The sequence below is a fragment of the Macrobrachium nipponense genome, chromosome 46 (genome assembly GCF_015104395.2).
Source record: "Macrobrachium nipponense isolate FS-2020 chromosome 46, ASM1510439v2, whole genome shotgun sequence".
NCBI classification, from domain to species: domain Eukaryota; kingdom Metazoa; phylum Arthropoda; class Malacostraca; order Decapoda; family Palaemonidae; genus Macrobrachium; species Macrobrachium nipponense.
The window spans coordinates 37,130,727-37,149,427 of NC_061106.1; the positions used below are offsets into that span (position 1 = coordinate 37,130,727).

Genomic DNA, 18,701 nt, shown 5'->3' on the forward strand with positions numbered 1-18,701 from the left:
CGCCCTCCACCTCCCCCTTTACCCCCCTCCCTCCCACCCCCCCTTACCCACATCAACCTGTTGATCGTTCCAGACCTTCCTTAGTCATTGTCCCACCTGATGACACCAGGGGGATCCAACGACCAGACGGATCCCCCTATCCCGGTCCCCCCTCCCCTCTGCTGGTAAACTACATACTGCTCTTGCAGCCATTTCACTCCATGGCCTTCAGACGCCTGTATTCGCGCAGCTTGTCAGAATTTTTTTTTCCTTTCTCTTTTATTTTATGTTTTGCAGCTGGATATTTTGTTCTAATAGATTCTGGCTATATTTTATTGGTTTTTGTTTGATCACTCATGGCTTTTGTTATTGTAGCTCACATACATTTTACTGTTCGATTTTACAAGGGACATTGTGAGCGGCAAAAAAAGACTTAACAATAATAACAACAGAACCACACACACGTAAATACATACAGGTATACATACATACATTACATACCATACATATATATATATATATACATATATATATATATATATATATATAGATATAATATATACTTATGTATACTATATATATGGTATCTTTATATCATCCTGTATCACAGGACCAGTTGTTTAGGAAATGTCTCAAAACGATATCTCCTATATATATATATATATATATATATATATATATATATATATATATATTTATTATTTTATTATTACGTTTATTGGCCCCCTCGTCTACCCAGCATTTATTTAATTTACTTAGTTCTAAAAGAGCAGCCATTTTTTCTCCTAATCAGCTGATTTTAGGATGGAGAACGCAGGAAGAAAGGAATTTCCGTTAAGGATCGAGCTTAAAGTAAGACAGGCAGGTCTCAGGATTAGCTAGGCCTCGATGTGAGCTTTAGGGATCCCTAACATAAGACCTCTTTTCCTTCCAAATTCGCTGGTTGTGATTTTCGCATCTTTCAGACAATGCAGGAGGCTGTGTGTGACTGGAAGTCAGCCCTTTGTCGTCCCAGCTGGTTGGACCCCCTCATACATCACGACACATGTTCAAGCCTGAAGGATTAAAGGTATGTCTAGAAAGTGCAAAATCCAACCAGCTCTGTTTCTCCAAGACGACTCTTGCTAATTTCATTTTCAAATCTCCCTTGTATCACTTCTATATTGAAATCCTTTGTCCTCATCGGGGCATGTGCTCCCCCCTGTGACCTGTTAAAGCTTAAGTCTTCATTGAATATTTCATTTAAACACGAGAGTTCCTCCCCCAGTGTGCGAGATAAAATTGAATAACTGTAACTTTGTGCAAGAAGTCTATTTCATTCTGTCTAATCTGGGAACTATTCCAGATCTGTGCCGAGTCACGTGTCCATGTCTCCGCCCTCGCAAGTGCTTCCTTAACGCAAGAACTATGAGTAATTTTGGAAACCAGCATTGATTTTAATCTGTTTAGGGCCACCTTCCCCATATTGTGAGAGATAGGATTGGTCCATGTGCGGACAAACTGCATTTACTTTTCCCAGGCCATTCAACTGCCTCTTGTAAATAAATAATTGTAAATTAATTAGATGAGTTCCATGTGCGCGACAAAACTGCATTTACTTCCCAGGCCAGTCAACTGCATCTTGTAAATAAATAATGTAAATTGATTAGCCGAGTTTCCTGGCGACCTATTATAGAGTAAACATAACCAAATCAATCCTTTTAAGGTAAGTTAGAATCAAGATATTCTGCATTTTTCCCTCTAATATTTTCATTTACGTATATGGGTTCTCAATAGGCCACCACACCCATATATATATATATATATATATATATATATATATATATATATATATATATGATATATATATATATATATATAATATAATATATATATATATATATATATATATATTTGTGTGTGTGTCGCATTTCCGTCTCGGAGGGGTTACTCCGAAAGGCTTTAGCCTTCCTGTTTTCAACAAGTATTCAGGGGTAATGCTGCTGCCCCAATGCCCTTTCCAAACTGGCTGTAACTTGATGGAATCAACTACTTACTAGGTAACAAATCACTGCGTAAGCCTAATGGATTTATCATCAGATGGTCTGAATCCACATTCTGCGTACATTTTCAGCCACCTGTGAGCCGAGGCAAAGTTTGGCTCGTACCACATGAAGACGTATGGATGTGTATGCCTGTGTTACCTGAATGGGTGAGGTAGTAATTGCGTATGTTTACGTTTGCATGTAATGTATTGAGTACTGAACCCTGGAATCCCAACAGAAATTTCTAGCCGCTATCATGAAAATGCTTTAATCATTAACTGTCTAAATGAGTATGACTGACCTATCAAGTTCAATTTCCTAGACTGCTCTGGGGTGATAGTAGAAGAAAATTTCCGTGGGTTATATGGTTCTGTTCTCCTTTGAAGATCTTGCTAGCAGTAGGGTGTTTGATTAAGTATTTGCTTCATGTAGCAGTGGATGTTTCTTTCTCTTTTTTTCCAAGAATGAGAAACTTCAACTTGCTTCTGTTTTCCCTTGATTGCGAAGCTCCACCCATTATCCTTTCTTCTCTTCTATGCTTTTTCGGCTCTGGGCTAGAAAGGGCTGCAGATTGCCGTAGTATTGGCATTGTACCAAAATTGATAAATAGATAAGAAAGCAATGCAGTGACAACATGTCACAGTCATAAAGATTAAATTATTACACAGCACTGGGGTATGAAAGGCTGTAATATATTACACTTGAAAAATGCGAAAATTGATCATCATAAGTGATGAAAGATAAATGTCAAATTGAAAGTTTTAAGTTCTAGGGGAAGCAGATACACTGTTTCTTGACATATCACCTCATCACAGCAAACATTAGAAGAGATTTATTATGTTTTCCGGGACGGATAAGACAAAGGTAGTTGTCATACTTTGAGTGATGATGCCAACTCGGTATCATTAAAGAGAGAATCAATAGTGTGAGATACTGCCTGTCGAGAGAGGAAAGATGATTTGAGGATATTTGATGAGTATTCGTATACACTTTTATTGAGTTTTCTGAAGAAATAGTAATTGGTCCCTTTGGTTGGGGGAAGTAATGGACTTAAGGAAGACATTCCTGATGAACTGCTGTGAAATTGCTTTTACTTAAATCCCCTAATTTATTTATTGCTAAATTTATTAAAGCCTTATTTTTTTACCGTTTATATACAGTAAGTGTTAGAATATTTAAGAGGCGTTAAGTTAAAGGTTTTTGAAATACATCAGTGAAAAAATAAAAAGAACGAATAATTTAACAACGAGAGAAGCTATTGTTTTGATTACGTATTGAACTGATAAAGTCTTTGTGAACACCAGCTTTTGGCTTGCTTAGAATTATGGTCAAATACAGATGTATGTTGTAATTTTCCTTTCATAAGATAAATAAAAAATCCTAAAATTGCCTTCCTCGCCGCCTTTTCTAATAATAAACGAAATATAGTGAATAAGGAGGGCTTAAAAACAGTTGTGAAAAATTAAACTCTTTTAATGATGAATTCAAGGGTCGGTAGGTATTAGAAGCATTTCAATTAAACAAGATATTACTGTATTGTGCTTGCATTTTTGCTTGATGGTAATTTTATCTCTTTATCTATTTATTTTTTAATATTTATTTATTTCGTAACCTACTGTGGCACGAGTATCAAGAAACTGATGGAAGGTCTTCCTTGTCCATGATCTTTGACATCAAGTTGATCACTTTGCACTTTTTTCCTCTTACTACTTATTATTTTTTAGATGTCATAATTTGATGAGTGGATATCGTCGCTAAGGCTTATCTCGTCACTGTCTTCTGGGGAGTCGGCCTCCCCTTCTGCGACAAGGTTGCTTAATGTCACAGCTGTCTGTTGGAAACTTGTAAATACAAGGGACTGCCAAAGGGTTCATTTGGTTTAATTAACTGCCACGGACTTAGAGATGTCGAAGGAGTGACAGGAAATGCCGCCGTTTCAGTGCTGCGTCAGAGATCTGTACTTCGTCTTTGAATTGTCGCCAAAACATAATGCTTAAACCCGAAGAATGCCTATTCCGTATGTCACTTCGGCATATTCTGTATGTCACTTTGGTATGCCAAGTACAGCGGGTGATTTTTTTTTTTTTTTTTTTTTTCATATAGAGTAAAGGTAATAAAATCTTCAGAGAATCGCTGAGTGTCTCACTGTCTATGTAGTTTAGGAATGTTTAGTAATCTTATGGTAGGAATGTTTCGTAATCATATGGTCTCTTTGCGTTGGTGTTTGTTTAAGCGATTGTTTTATTATTGTAGTGAGGTTTACATGTTCGATATCGACAGTTAAATGTGTTGTGCCGATGGACTTGGTCTCGATTTAATTTATTTAAGATTTAACGCTTTCAAGTTTAAGACAAATTTAACTAAAGCGAAGTTTATTTTTAGCCCTTCAGCCCCTCTGGACTTTTTACTTTGAAAGCCTGCTCCCGTTTTCTTTCTATTACCTTCCGCAAAAACACTTTTTGTATCTGGGTGGTAGAAGTTTGTAATGTACTCGCCGATTTGTGGATCATGCATTTTTTCACTTAAAAATCGTGTTTTTTTTCTCACTTTGGATAATTATAGAATATATCAAGCTTTAGTATATTTAACGTTTTTTGCGCTTAAATTCGTGTTCTTTTCTTACTCCATTTCTTTGATTCAGTTACTAATGATATATATTTTTTGGACGCTTCTTATGCGACAATCATCGCTATGTAGAGTAAAGTATCATTAGGACAACTTAATTTGTTATACTTTACGTCTCGCTTCTTTCTTAATTAGCATGTTAAGTATATCATAGGATATTAATCACAAATATTCTCTCCATCTCCCCACCGGTTCGTTCTCAGGTTCGTGTTGTCATAACAACTGCAACTTGGTCGGATGAATTTTGATCAAACATAAAGCAGAGACCGTGCCGACGTATGCATGAAGAAAGTTAGGGAGGTCTAATTGTGCATCGTCCATCTGTCATAATTTCACATGATTCAGATAGACCATAGTGCATTGGTGTACATATAGATTTGTTGGTCAATGCCTGTTCGTTTGTTATTCTCATGGGTTGAATGCATTATAGTCCCGAAGGTGAAATACTGGTTGTAGATTCCGTAGATTGTATACTCGACTATTTATCTACTAATTCCAGAGGCCATGTCAGTGTTTTTCGTAAACGACTTTTAAAACTGTTTGGTAGTTCTGCACCAAAGCATGATATGTTACAACTGTCAAGTTTCATACATTTTACCTTCATCCCCAGTTTAAATAAAAATGAAAGATGAATGACACAACAGAAAGAATTTATTCTGTTTTATTTTTGCCCTACATAGAAGAATAGTATAAATTTTGTTAGCAAGCCACTATATAAAGTGTCTTTCCCTTTTAAAAGCATAGGAATGCACTTAACTAAAGCTAAAATCTGCACATAGGCCATTTACATTCATTTCTCGTCTTTCATTTCAAAGAAGAGAAATAATGGGAAATAATTTTAAAGAGAACAAAATAATGGGAAAGGATAGTCTTGTTGCCAGTTACGTGCAAAAAGAATGAGTATTATCTCACGCGGATTGTAAGAGATATTCTTGTTTTAATATATGTATATATATATATATATTTATTATGTATGCATGCGCGTTCATGTATGTATGTGTGTTTGTGTTCTCTACCAAGATAAAATGCGAGAGAGAGTGATCTCTTCTTGAATAAAACAATTTGAATTCAGCTCTTCTTTCCAATTTTGAAGTTTCCAGGGTCTTTCATCCGTGAAGAGATTTACACGGCTCTACCGGCATACAACATCATCTGGGACGCAGGCATGAGCAGCCTCAACTGCGAACAGTTTTCCACTTGGGCATACACATACCTGTTAAGAGTAGATGGAAAAATTCATGTAATTAATAAATAAGTAGGCCTGTCTGGTGAATTTAAACAATTTTATTTCGTTTTGACTGTCAGTCAGGTATTGATTCGTCATTGTCCATTCTTTTGCTTATGTTTGTAGAGCAACTATTTGTCCCTATGCTTTGAATTACGAAGTATTCGCGTTACATAATTGAATGTCAGATAGCATTTAACTCTCCACTCGATTTTTTTATTGGATAGAAAATATAAAAAATCGGAGAGTAATGTGTAAGTTCGTGTATAGATTTTACCTATTAACAACTGCAAAATCAAATCGGCCATGAAATTGTGAGCCTTGTATGAAGCGATTTCAGATTAAATACCATCCTGTAGTCTCTAGTAAGTGTTACATTAAAGCTTTCCTAATACCGTATTCTCAATTATTAAATCCTTATTTAGTCTGTGCAGTGGAAGTCTACGCTTTGACGCACAATATTTACCGGAATGTAAGACGCCCAACCCTAGTTGTAAATTTGACAAGCAAAGTTTATCGAAGGAAAATCACTCTATAAAGAATGTGAGAGTAAAAAAATCATAAATAGAATTGTAATTTAATTTGGCCAAATCTGATTTTTCATGGAGTATTTTTATATACGTCTGTAATAACATGGTAAGTAAACTTCCACTTGCCTCATACACTTTCACCTCCTCTGGGGCAGGACTTCCATCATCTTCTGCCGGCGTGGGCATAGGTGTCGTCGTCGTGGCTGCAGTCGCCCTAAAGGGAAGTGGTCCCATAGTTGGTGGCTTGGGGATTTGAGTGTCTGTGATAGTACAAAGAAATAGGAACTGATCTGACTTTTTCCAAAGATGACGGCCAAAATTGACAAGAGGCTGTGTAAAATTTAGGTCTTACACGCCCCAACCCCACACTCACCTCCATCTTCACCTCCTAATGCACACAGTGAAGAAGAAAGACCTGAAGGATATAAATGAAAGGAAAATGCGTATCGATTGTCATTTCGATTTGTGTAAATTTGATGATGCATAGTTTGCTAAATTATTTTTGTCTTCATTTCAAAAGCCATGAAATTTCTAAAAATAGAAGTATGCTAGTTTTATTTAAGCAGAGTCAAACTGTTTTTTGTTTCTCTCTCTCTCTCTCTCTCTCGTTCGCTGTCACTTTCGCAGCTTATGGGGGAAGCTGGAGGAAGGCCACTCAGTTATACTTGGGTATCCCTCTTAAACCCGCGAAGAGATCCATTCTGTAGAACAGTGGACTTCAAGCTTCCTAGGGGAAGCTGGAGGCCACTGTTCCATGCAGTCAGTCTCCTCCTGTGCTAGGTTTGGAAACCCAGGAACGTAAGTTTGATTAGTGGGCCCCCTTCCTGAGCTTCCTGAAGAAACCAGGGAGAGCCTGAGGGGTTTGGAATGCAGTAATGTACTTTAACGTCACTGAAAATGTAAATATTTGATGACATTTACTATATAATGAATCAAATCATATGAAAAAATTATTTGAAGAAAATTTACAGTACATTTATGGTTGACTGATATTATCATGGGCTAGGTTCGTATCTATTGACTAGAATTAGGTTTTGGGAGGTAATGTATTTTGGGAAAAAAAAAAAGTTATGATTAAAACTTTCTGAAAAGAAGGAACGAAAGTAAAAAAAAAAATCTACCATTTCATAGCAATTTAATAAGTTCTGAGGAAGTGACACTATTTTTAAAGGCTCGGGTAAAACTGAAAGGTGTTTAAAGTTCTCGAATGATTTTGCAATTACCTCTTTAAATAAATTATTTGTGAAAGCCACCAAGGCCTTTTTATGAGTAAAACAGGAGTCTGTGTAGATGTATTTTGCAATTCACGAACCGCAGCTAAATGTTCGCTTATTGGAAGCTGGTCAGGTGTAGGGTGTCACCCAAGACCTGCAGCTAAATACATACCTAGTGGAACCTGTGTAGGTGTAATTTCTTCATCCTCTTCTGTGCCAAACATCGCTCGAAACTCCTCTTCTCCCTCGACATGTAGATTGATCATGCCAATTTCTCGGCTGTCAAATCTGATGGCTCCTTCCTTGGACCTGAGGGTGAGGTCGCCCGTGGAAATGGAGCTGATGTCTCCGTGACGGGCCTCCATTCGCAGCTCTTCATTACACCGAAATTTTATGTCACGTGTTTCACTGTCTAGCCTGTTTGGATATAAAGAAATTTGAAGAAATCGTCCTTTTCCACTTCCTTTTTGGGAATGTACGTGATAAAAATGTTGATCGTCTCAATGGCAGAGAAAACATGACGACATCGGGGTAGTTACTGCAGAATACTATGGACCATAATTTGCACAGCAATTGTTTTATGACTTCAAGTGTATCAAAAGCATTTTGTAGGATATAAAGTTTGTGGTCGGTAGCAACGTTGGAATTTTTAATCATCTGGAAAACAGAAGAGAGAGGACACTCCCCTTCAAGGGTGCCCTCAACGTACTGGAATCCCTAAGGACCCCTGAGGCCCTCACCAGGCTTGCTTCCCCAGCCTTCCTCTGAGGAAGCAGCCTCAGGGTCGGACCCTTCCCTTCAAGACTGTCCTGACCCGCTTCCACAGCCTGGCAGGATACATGCCTTCCTCCAAGGAAGCAGCCTATGGCTCGAACCCTTCCCTTCAAGGCTGCCATCCTTGGGGGCTTTGAGCCTCATTCTTGAAGTTCTGTGGCCCACTTCTCCAGCCTTCCATCCTTGGGGGCTTTGAGCCTCATTCTTGAAGTTCTTTGGCCCTCTTCTCCAGCCTTCCTCTGAGGAAGCGGCCTCTGGTCGGACCCTTCCCTTCAGGGCTACCCTGAAGAGACTGGCGAGAAAAGATTTTTTTTTTTTTTTTTTTTTTTTTTTTTTTTTTTTTTTTTTTTTTTTTACTTATTGGCAAAGATACCTAAAGCAGTGGACCTTAAACAGTATCTCTCTTGTATTACAAGGTGTCTATTTTTGTCTTGTTTCCTGATGAAGAAACCTTTTTGGAAATACAGCTGTGGATTAAATTACGAACATTTTCAAAAGGCAAAAACACTACATGTAAATATATTTGCCTAGTATCAGTTTCTTTTACCTTGATCACATTTTGGATCCATTTTTTTCTTTTTAATAGGAACATTTTTTCATGTATGGTGTATGTTTGTTGTTATTAAATATGTCTGTTCCCTAATTTTCTTAAACGCTTTGTGAAGGATTTTGTTAATTTTTTTCTGATATCTTTTGAGCTAAAGAAGGGAAAGTGATGTATCCTACGCGCATTCTCTCTCTCTCTCTCTCTCTCTCTCTCTCTCTCTCTCTCTCTCTCTCTCTCTCTCTCTCTCGTAGTTACTTGAAGCCCATATGAAATGATTTCTGAAATGCTCAGATGTTCCACTATAACTGGAAGACATTCCAAGAAAGAGAGAGAGAGAGAGAGAGAGAGAGAGAGAGAGAGAGAGAGGAGACGAGAGAGAGAGAGTTGGCTCGACTTTTTTAGGAATCCACAAGGGAAGCGGAGAATGGGATTTGGACCTCAACTTGGGAACTATCGCGGAAAAGGATTGAGGTCTTGAGGGGCGGCGTATCGGGGTAGTTAAGGTAAAGTAGCCGTTCAGTTCATAATCTCTCTCTCTCTCTCTCTCTCTCTCTCTCTCTCTCTCTCTCTCTCTCTCGCTATATTTCTGTAGTGGATACAATGAATAAAATATATTTTCTCATTTATCCCTGATAAAAAAGGAGGTATTTTTGAAAAATGTGGCGAAACTGGTGCTTGCTTTTCTTCTTTTAACGATCTCTTTCATGTGACGGGCAAAAATGTTCATGAAAGACGCCTGAATTTTAAGCGCTTTCCGCGGAAAAAGGCAAGCCGTTTTGATGATAGCAGAATACAGAATAAGGCCCCAAAAAGCCTGAATATAGAATAGGGCTAAAAAAAAAATTAAGTCACGTGATGTGCAGACTTTCCGTACTTTCGTGTGTGTAGAGAAAGTGTAGGATAATGAAGAGGAAAATGCCACACCCTCATGTTCGAATAATCTTTGCTTTTGCAAGGCCTGTGAAAATAAATTTTAATTCTTTAATGTCTTTGGCACAGAACCATAGACAGTTGCAAGTGTATATCCGAAAAAAAAGACGGTATCAGGTTTTTAAACGAAAGCTTTCATTATTTCCATCTAACTACAATGATTATTACGAACAAGATTGGCTTACTGAATTATTTGTCAGAAGGTATTTTCGTAGAGGTATCATGAAATGAAGGTCTAAACCAGAACTTTATTATTCCAAATATGTTCTTTGGGGAATGAGACCGTCTCTTTCTCACAGAAAAAGATGCTTTTCATTAAATGAGAAATAAATCCTCCATATCTGGCATGACGAACGGGATGTTTGGAATTCAAGAGTGTTTGTATGTTAAGTATAGGGTCTCAGCCAACTACAACATTATAAAACGAGTTATTTATTTCTTCACTTCCCTTTAACTTGTAAGATTATCTCAGTTGATTGATTAATAAGAGTGACGTCAAGATGCTACGAACGAAACGCTTTAAGAAGCATTTTATCCGAATGCTCATTTTAAGTAAACAATGCCTGGCAAGGAAGCTCTCTCTACTTAAACGCCTTTAAGGAAGTTTCTTACATGCCTCGTACGTATATTTGCTTAATTGAATATTCGTACATACATTCTGTAACGTCTCAGCTATTGCATCAGTGTTCTGAAAAAGCACCTTAGTACTTTAAGTAATTACTTGAATCCTTCAGGTGTTTTGTATACTTTATAGAGTCAGTATATGAATTTGAAAGGCTTATTTAATAGGTTAAGCTAGCAATTTCTATGTTCTCAGTGTATGCCTAAGCACATTTCAAATTGTGTTTTCAAAGTAGATATATACTACATACAATTAAAAAAGCCAGCATTTCTTTGCTGCCTTGGTAACAGTTTTCTTTTTTATATTATAAATGTATAATCCTTCATTGTTATTCTCAGTAGTAGGGCAGTGCCGTCAGTGCACCTCGTGCGGTGCTGTGTAAGCATTACTTGAGGTTCTTTGCAGCGTCCCTTCGGCCCCTAGATGCAGCCCCTTTCATTCCTTTCATTGTACCTCCGTTGATATTTTCTTTCTTCCACCTTACTTTCCACCCTCTCCCAACATTGTTTCATAGTGCCACTGCCAGTTTTCCTCCTGTTACGCCTTTAAAACCTCCTTTCTCTCGATTTCCTTTTCAGCGCTGAATGACCTCATAGGTCCCAGCGCTTGGCCTAAACATTATATTTCTATTCCAGTTCACTGTTATTTATTTGTTACAGCTTACTTAACTGTGTATTCAAATTTCTCTTTCCCTAATTAGAAAAAAAGGCAAATGTATGACGTGAGGATCAGTCTGCTAAGTAGTGGTTTGCCTTATTTTGGGATGAAAACGAATTTTCTTTTACTGTTGATCAGTCGCTGCAGGATCAAATTGAGTCCTACTTCGGGGATCGGTTTTCGTTTTGGCAATACTTTCCAAGGCAAGATAAATTCAGCTTCAATTGGTAGCATTTTCAGTTGAGGAGGAAGCTAACTGTCTTGTTATTGTTATGTTTTGTTTTAGATTGCATTCGGTCGTTTGTGCTTAGAAATTGGGGCTTTTTTCGGAATGTAAAGCAGCATAGAATCAGTCGTTCTGTGTTTGGATAAAATTTATTTATTTTTTAGGACCTTGTTTTCGTTGCTCCTTCACTAGTTTTCCTATTGTGAACTTCGTCTGTTTGGTAATATACTTCATTCTCATTTCAATTTGATGGTTGTAGTAAATTTCCCTCAAAACTAAACGTGCCCTTATTTCGAACTTTAATCATCATTTCCACTTTCTGAATGTAATTTAGCTCGCTATATACTACAATATAGCTCAATCGTGACCTGAACGAAATATCCAAGTTTTTCCTTACATTCATGGTATTCTTTCCAACACTATTCTATGAAAACTTGTGCGTGTGTTTCTTTTTCTTAAAAAAAAAAGCAATTTCAGTTGGTGGGCGTCGGTCGATCCTTTTATTTCGTTGCAAAGTAACGCGTGTCAAGGACCATACTCTTGAATTATAGGTAACAGTGACACTTTTGGCCCACTGCATTGAGGCTCTGCAATCTCACTTTCCTTTTGCTCTCCCTATCTTTCCCTCTTTTTAAGGGATGCGTCTGTTTCATTCCTTTGGGATATATTCTGCTCATATCGTCCCCCTGTACATTTATGCATTTTAATTTTTATTTTTCAATGTTGGAGTTCAAAATTGGAATTTTGTTCCGCTTTCATTCGGCCAGAATATAATGAAAAAAAAAAAAATCTTTAGAGAACAGGGTTTTCATCGAAAAGATTCCATTTCTGTGTAAAGTGAAGCGGGAATGCTATTAAAAAAAGTGTGTCGTGCTCTTAGGGCGTTAATAATGGTGCTTGATTATGGTCTTAATTAAAATAGGAATTTCATTCGGGTTCATAGGGAAATTCTGTTGCTTTGGGATGAGCTTGTTAAGTGTGGAGTTTCGTCAAATCAAAATCCTTATTTTCGCAATGTGAGTTTAGAACCATATGGTCGGTTATCACAGGTGATAATTGGGAGAATTCTGAACTTCAGCATTTTTTATAGTAAATCTGAAGTTTAAGCGTCTTGCACTTATATATATATATATATATATATATATATATATATATATATATATATATATAATATATATAATATATATATATATATAAAGTGCATACTAGTCACCTAGGCAGGCATAATTGCTGGAAGTGTCTTTCTTCAGCAGTCTTCCTTACATAAGTAATATACAGTTCGGATTGGCCAACAATATTCGTAGGACTGTGGCATAATACAGGTGACATTTTCGGTTTTCTTGATGACTCATCTTGAAAGCTGCCGAATGTGCATACCAAACATACAACGACGGTTGCACGATTGCTATAAATCTTATAATGAGGGCTCTCATATAGTCCAAAGGAAAATATAAAAATGTAAATAGAGAAAAGCTTTCGTTGAACTTGTGTCTTCAAACAACGGCAGTGCTTCCTTGATGAATGAAACCGACTGATGAAGAAAACAAGTATTCGGCAGAGGTAAAATCTGCACATTAGACTCCGTACACAGTGGGAAGATATTTTTGCAAACTCTTTATTTATAAAGATTAGACAAGGTCACAGCTATAGACTCATATATTGGACTAGGATCACTGTTATCTAATCTGAAGAGTTATATATATGTTTACAATGTATCAAGTTTTGTTGGAAATTTTGGTGATTATTACAATACAGGTCATACGGTCCACTTCTGGATGTAACACCACACACACACACAAACATACATACATATATATATATTATATATATATATATAATATATATATATATATATATATATATATATATAGATATATATATATATATATATATTTATATATAGTGTGTGAGTGGCGTGTGTGTGTGTGACGGTATGACCTGTATTGTAATAATCACCAAAATTTCCAACAAAACTTGAGAGCCCTCATTATAAGATTTATATCAATCGTGCAACCGTCATTGTATGTTTGATATGCACATTCGGCAAACTTTCAAGATGAGTTATCAAGAAAACCTAAAATTTCACCTGTATTATGCCACAGTCCTACGGATATTGTTGGCCAGTCCGAACTGCAGTATACTTATGTAAGAAGACTGCTGAAGAAGACGCTCTTTCAGCAATTAGTCCTCCTAGGTGACTCGTAGGGACAGCGTCAGTCACAGGCGTTGTATTCTTACTTATTTGCTACGATGTTTGAACCCAATCGCCATATGTATACAGATTTCTCTTAGTTTAGTGTAGACAATTGTGATTACTGCCGTCATTTTATTTTCAGAATATTGACATTTTTAAGCATAGATGAGAATTATCCGCTGATTTCTATTCTACTGACATTTCTTGCTCGAGTGTCATATAAACCTTGATTCCTAAGTTGTTCAGTCGTTGTTTTTACTTTATTTTTTATACTTTGGAAAATGTCTTTTTTATACTTAGGTAAATGTCGTGTACGGCTAACCTGTGTGTGGGAGGGAGTGCTATTCAATACCAGACGTGAAATTCAAGAATATTTGCGCTCTTAGTTAGGTCAAAGGTTGCTTCTCCCGGAGTGAGGTTGCTTTTAAAGAAGTTGATTCACAACTAGGATTCAACTTGCGCTCTTTCTTGTCCGCCAGCGTAATTCCTCTCTCTCTCTCTCTCTCTCTCTCTCTCTCTCTCTCTCTCTCTCTCTCTCTCTCTCCTCATTTGGTTAATGTTTATGAGAACCTTAACTTCTGTAAAATTGGCTGGGCATTTGCATTACAATAGCAAAGAATTGGGTAAATCTCCTTTTCTCTGGTGAGAAAAAGAGATTCAGTTTTTTATTTTAGTTCTGATTTTGTTTCCTATGGAACGAGGAAAGCGTCTACGTTTTTCAGAGGCATTGAAATAATTTCTTATCTTCTTGCAAGTCGAGTCCAACCGGGGAATGGGCAGCAATACATTTTGTCTGTTGGAGAACACTGTGGGCGGTCGTCTGAAAACCTTTCTGCGAAATGAATATTCGGCGTCCAGGATTATTACGGTTTTATGAAGTCTGCTCGACAGCATCTATCTAAGAAAACTGTAGTTGGAGGAAGGCTCGTTAAGCTACAGCTATTTAACACGCCACTCCTTTCTATCTCGTCTTGACATTTGAGCATATGATTATCACGTCAAAAGCTTTATATGTAGCGCACTACTGATAAATCTTCAGATGGCAGCTTGCGTATAGAAAAAGTAATTGACGTCGGTTGCATACAGATTTACCATTAGCTATCTAGTGTTTTTTGCTGTGTAGTTGTATAAAGGTAAGGTATTTGGATCAATTCTGAAATATAATGAATTAGCTGGTGGAGGTATTTCTTAAGCCAAAGTATTTTGCATGCTGCAGTGGCAGTTGTATGGTATCTTTGTACTATGTGACTGACTATTTACCCCGACATAGTTTTATTTGTGACTTCATGTTCTGTGTTGAATGGAGGAAATCCAGTCGTATTTCGTCGATTATTTTGTTCAAACCATTAGAAAAGGTTTGTGAATGTTGAGAAGATAATTGTGAAAATGTCTCTTGGTGGTTTTTTTTTGGATAAACAGAAACATTATCGCAGTATTTATGCAGGTTTACTCTTATGTAAAGAGCAATAATGGCTCAAACAAAACAGCAGCATCCATCCTTACCCCCATAATCCTATGTCCAAAAGAGAAAAGGCCTTTTTCCCCTTGCAGGCATTTTTTTCCCGGGAGTTTTACCGTGAATAAAAATTTTTTAGGATGATTAAAACTTATACAGTCCCTTTCCCTTATGTAAATCGGAACTTGTTAGGATAAAGCTTCCGGTATACGATAAGAAATAATCTGTCGCCAAAGAAGCCAGGAAAAGTTTCCACAGTTTGGAAACGCCCCAGGAAAAGCGCAGTATACGGAGAACAACTGGCTTTCTCCGTCTGTTTCATCGACTGTTAAAAACGTGGAAAGGTTTCATTTTCGGCCACGTTCCTCAGCCATTGAAAACCCTTGAGGTATTCTTCACTAAAGTGTAGAAAAATTTTGGGTTGAAGTGTCTTTGTAAATGACATACCTTAACACATTCGTAACGAAGCTGGTGCGTCTAGTCTATTAATAAACGTTCTTAAGGAAGTGTAGTAACGCCATTTAAATGAAATAACGAATGATAAAGCAAATTAAAAAAAGGAAAAAAAAGGACCAAACTGTAAACTTTGGAGAGAAAAAATAATACTTTTAACTTCAAATGACTGATCGCTAGTTATTTTTATAAGATGGTTTTCAACTTTCCAAAACTGCCTCTTATGGCCGTATCCAGATATTGTTGCACACGTCGCACATTCCTCTTTTATTTGATGAAACTGAATCAAGAACAGTGTATTTCGTTTACCTAATCCTTGCTCCCACTTCAACTCTTTTGTCACTTCAGTAAGTTGACCTCTTCCCTTTTCCCTCCTGTTTTTGTTTCGCTTTCATTCCTATACGTTGAGAGTCTGTATCCCCTTTCCTTTTGGATATTCATGTAACCTTTGTCAGATTGCATGGCCTCCTCTACCTCAGTCTGTATTTTCTCTTATTCTTACCCGACTTGTGTTACCTTGTTCCTTTTCTTCTTTCTCCTCTTGTGGCTTCCATTCGTGTTTACAGCATTATTCAAAATTCCATTGTAATTGCAAGTTATCAAGTAACAAATGTTTACTGGGGTATATGCATATGTTTATGTATGTATGTATGTATTTATGTATGTATGTATGTCATGTGTATAGTATATATATATATATATATATATATATATATATATATATATATATAATATATATATATATATATATATATATATATTACTTATATATATTGGCCTTCATGAAAGATTATAATATTTTATCTCATTTATCAGTCTTAAAATGTTAACTATATTCAACAGTTAATCCTATTTGCTCTGCTGTTATGCAGACCATTCAGTAATCGTCTTTGAGGAAATTACTCCTGTTTGATCTCTTGTTTGGAGCCCTTTGGAATTATTCAAACTAATAAGATTATTTCGTATCAAAGGGATCCTGGATGTAGTCCATAGGAGATGGTTGGTTGGTACTCGCTCCCGATGAATTTTTTGGTCATATACATTATTGTTTCTTAGTTTTACAATTGTTATTGTATTCTCCTCCATAGCTTTAGTAACATTTGGTATTCGCAGGATCATAATACGGCGGTAATTTCAGCGTATAATTTTGTTGTATGCAGTCCTTACTGATCCGGCTTGAAAGGTTGTTATAATTTAGAGGAATTGGAACTTTATTAAGTCTATAATAATGCTTTCTTCAACTTAAATAATAAGTTATAGTTGTCCCTCAAGAATCTGCCATAAAATTAGTAATTTTTTATAAATATCAGTCACAGCTCGACGTGAAAAAATGAGAACGAGCAGGGCCAATGGAGTAGCTAAGAATTGTTGGAAAGAGAAGCTTCTAATTGTGCAAGACGTTAATCTAAGGTTGGTGGCGACGTAACGAACTCCCATGCAGTAGAGGATGCATAAGAAAGCATTCCCAAGTCAGTATTTAGAGCATATTATATGTACACTCGACAAGGAAAGTCAGGATACAGTTTTCATTAGCTTTCGTTCATCGAATTTCCAATTTGGTTTTACTGAAAAGACGTAATCTCACTAAATTTACTCCAGAATATGAAAATACATTACAAATTATATCATATAAGTTAAAACTGCAAAACAAAACCGTTCAAGTACTTAAAAACACGATATATGTTCGAAGTAATAGGAATTTCTCAGATGGATTCGTTCATAGAGATCTGGTAGATAGAATGTGAATTTCTGATTGTAGTACTATGTATCACGACGACAATATTTACTCGTTTTCCTTCATGAACGGGAATATTATTGCATCATCGTAAGTGGTGAATGTAAATGTTTTAGTATCTACAAATTTGTTTGTATTCCAAAGCGTTTAAAGTTAGCTGACGTCAATGGCAGTCAATGTCGACGGCTAAGGTAGGTTGTGCAAATCTAGTTGCACCCGCAAGAGCGTTTTCTATGATATGAGAAGGAGCCCTAGAACTTCGAGCGGGAAAGCGCAAGTCATTGGACACTGGCTTACGTAACGGATTTCACACTTTGATTACTTTGACGTTGACATGGATCGAATGCTAGTTGCTGTTTACAAAGCTACTGTCTTTAAAAAATAAATCTGTATTAAGATTAAAGTAGCATGCCAGCTCAAAGATTTTCTGGCTATGCTCCCATTACAAAGCAGTTCGTAGTTAGCCTGCATGACTGCATTACTTTGCCGCGAGGCTCATAGATCTCCCAACACATCAGCATTTTTTGAACGATATAAAACTTTAATTTACTGTGCAATTTATATTGAGTTATTTGTGGTAATAAATATTTTTACTTACACAGCTTTTTTTCGTGAATGATGTGGATGAAAACCGATTTTCAAAAGAACAGACTATATCAAGACAGCAAGAATGACCGCAGCCTGTGTTTGAAATTTTCCACGTCTTTTTACAATCTTTGAATGTTACGGCAACTGTCGAATGAAACCAAGATTAGGGTATGAATTTCTTAGAGAATTAATTTGAATACTATGGTCCTTCAAATTTTATCTAGCATAGTGCAGCACGATCTTGGCAGCCATATCACCCTGTTTCCCAGGTATCTGTGCACCGACTCACCGCTCTTTCTTCTGCCTTTCCCCATCACAAGTCCGTCACCAGTACTATAATTCTCTCTCTCTCTCTCTCTCTCTCTCTCTCTCTCTCTCATCTCCTCTCTCTCATCTCTCCTCTCCTCCTCCTCCTCCTCCTCCTCCTCCTCCTCCTCCTCCTCCTCCCCCACTTCTAAAACATTTTTTTTTAAATATATATATTACCACTCAATCTCTCAAATAAAATATAATGAAATTAAGTATTTATAAATAGGCCTATGCTTTCACGTAAGCAGATTTTGCTCTCTCTCTCTCTCTCTCTCTCTCTCTCTCTCTTCTCTCTCATCTCTCTCTCTCTCTCTCTCTTTTAAAAACACATCTGAAAAAATATTATCACTCAACCTCTCAAAGTAAATATAATGAATTAAGTATATCTAGCGATAGGCCCATGCTTGCGCGGTCGCGCGCTCTCTCTCTCTCGTCATAATATTTCATTCTTTACTCTATTGTTCCTCACGATTTCGACCAATACTGCCCAAATTTTAAAACATTTTCTCTCAATTTTCACCCCCTAGATGCTGACCCCTTGACGTGGGTAGGGGGCTTAGGGACCAGCAGCTGGGGCGTGATGCCTGGTGGGGTTGCTTTCTCACTGGTCCTT

The 18,701-nt window shown here is 36.9% G+C and overlaps 1 protein-coding gene and 1 long non-coding RNA gene across 2 annotated transcripts in view; one reads left to right on the forward strand and one right to left on the reverse strand.

The window, feature by feature from the left end:
* Positions 1–1,497, forward strand: part of LOC135214916 (uncharacterized) — a 286,642-nt gene extending 285,145 nt beyond the window's left edge. The window contains exons 3-4 of the long non-coding RNA XR_010314518.1: positions 945–1,048; positions 1,325–1,497. This is a non-coding gene — a long non-coding RNA (uncharacterized LOC135214916). The remainder of the gene's footprint in view (positions 1–944; positions 1,049–1,324) is intronic.
* Positions 1,498–5,274: 3,777 nt separating this feature from the next.
* The window catches only part of LOC135214917 (zeta-sarcoglycan-like), a 31,147-nt gene continuing 17,720 nt past the window's right edge, over positions 5,275–18,701 (reverse strand). Inside the window, exons 7-9 of the mRNA XM_064249389.1 lie at positions 7,770–8,014; positions 6,510–6,643; positions 5,275–5,841 (exon numbers count right to left, since the gene is read on the reverse strand). Coding sequence (XP_064105459.1) covers positions 5,761–5,841; positions 6,510–6,643; positions 7,770–8,014 — 460 coding nt within the window. The 3' untranslated portion in view covers positions 5,275–5,760. The remainder of the gene's footprint in view (positions 5,842–6,509; positions 6,644–7,769; positions 8,015–18,701) is intronic.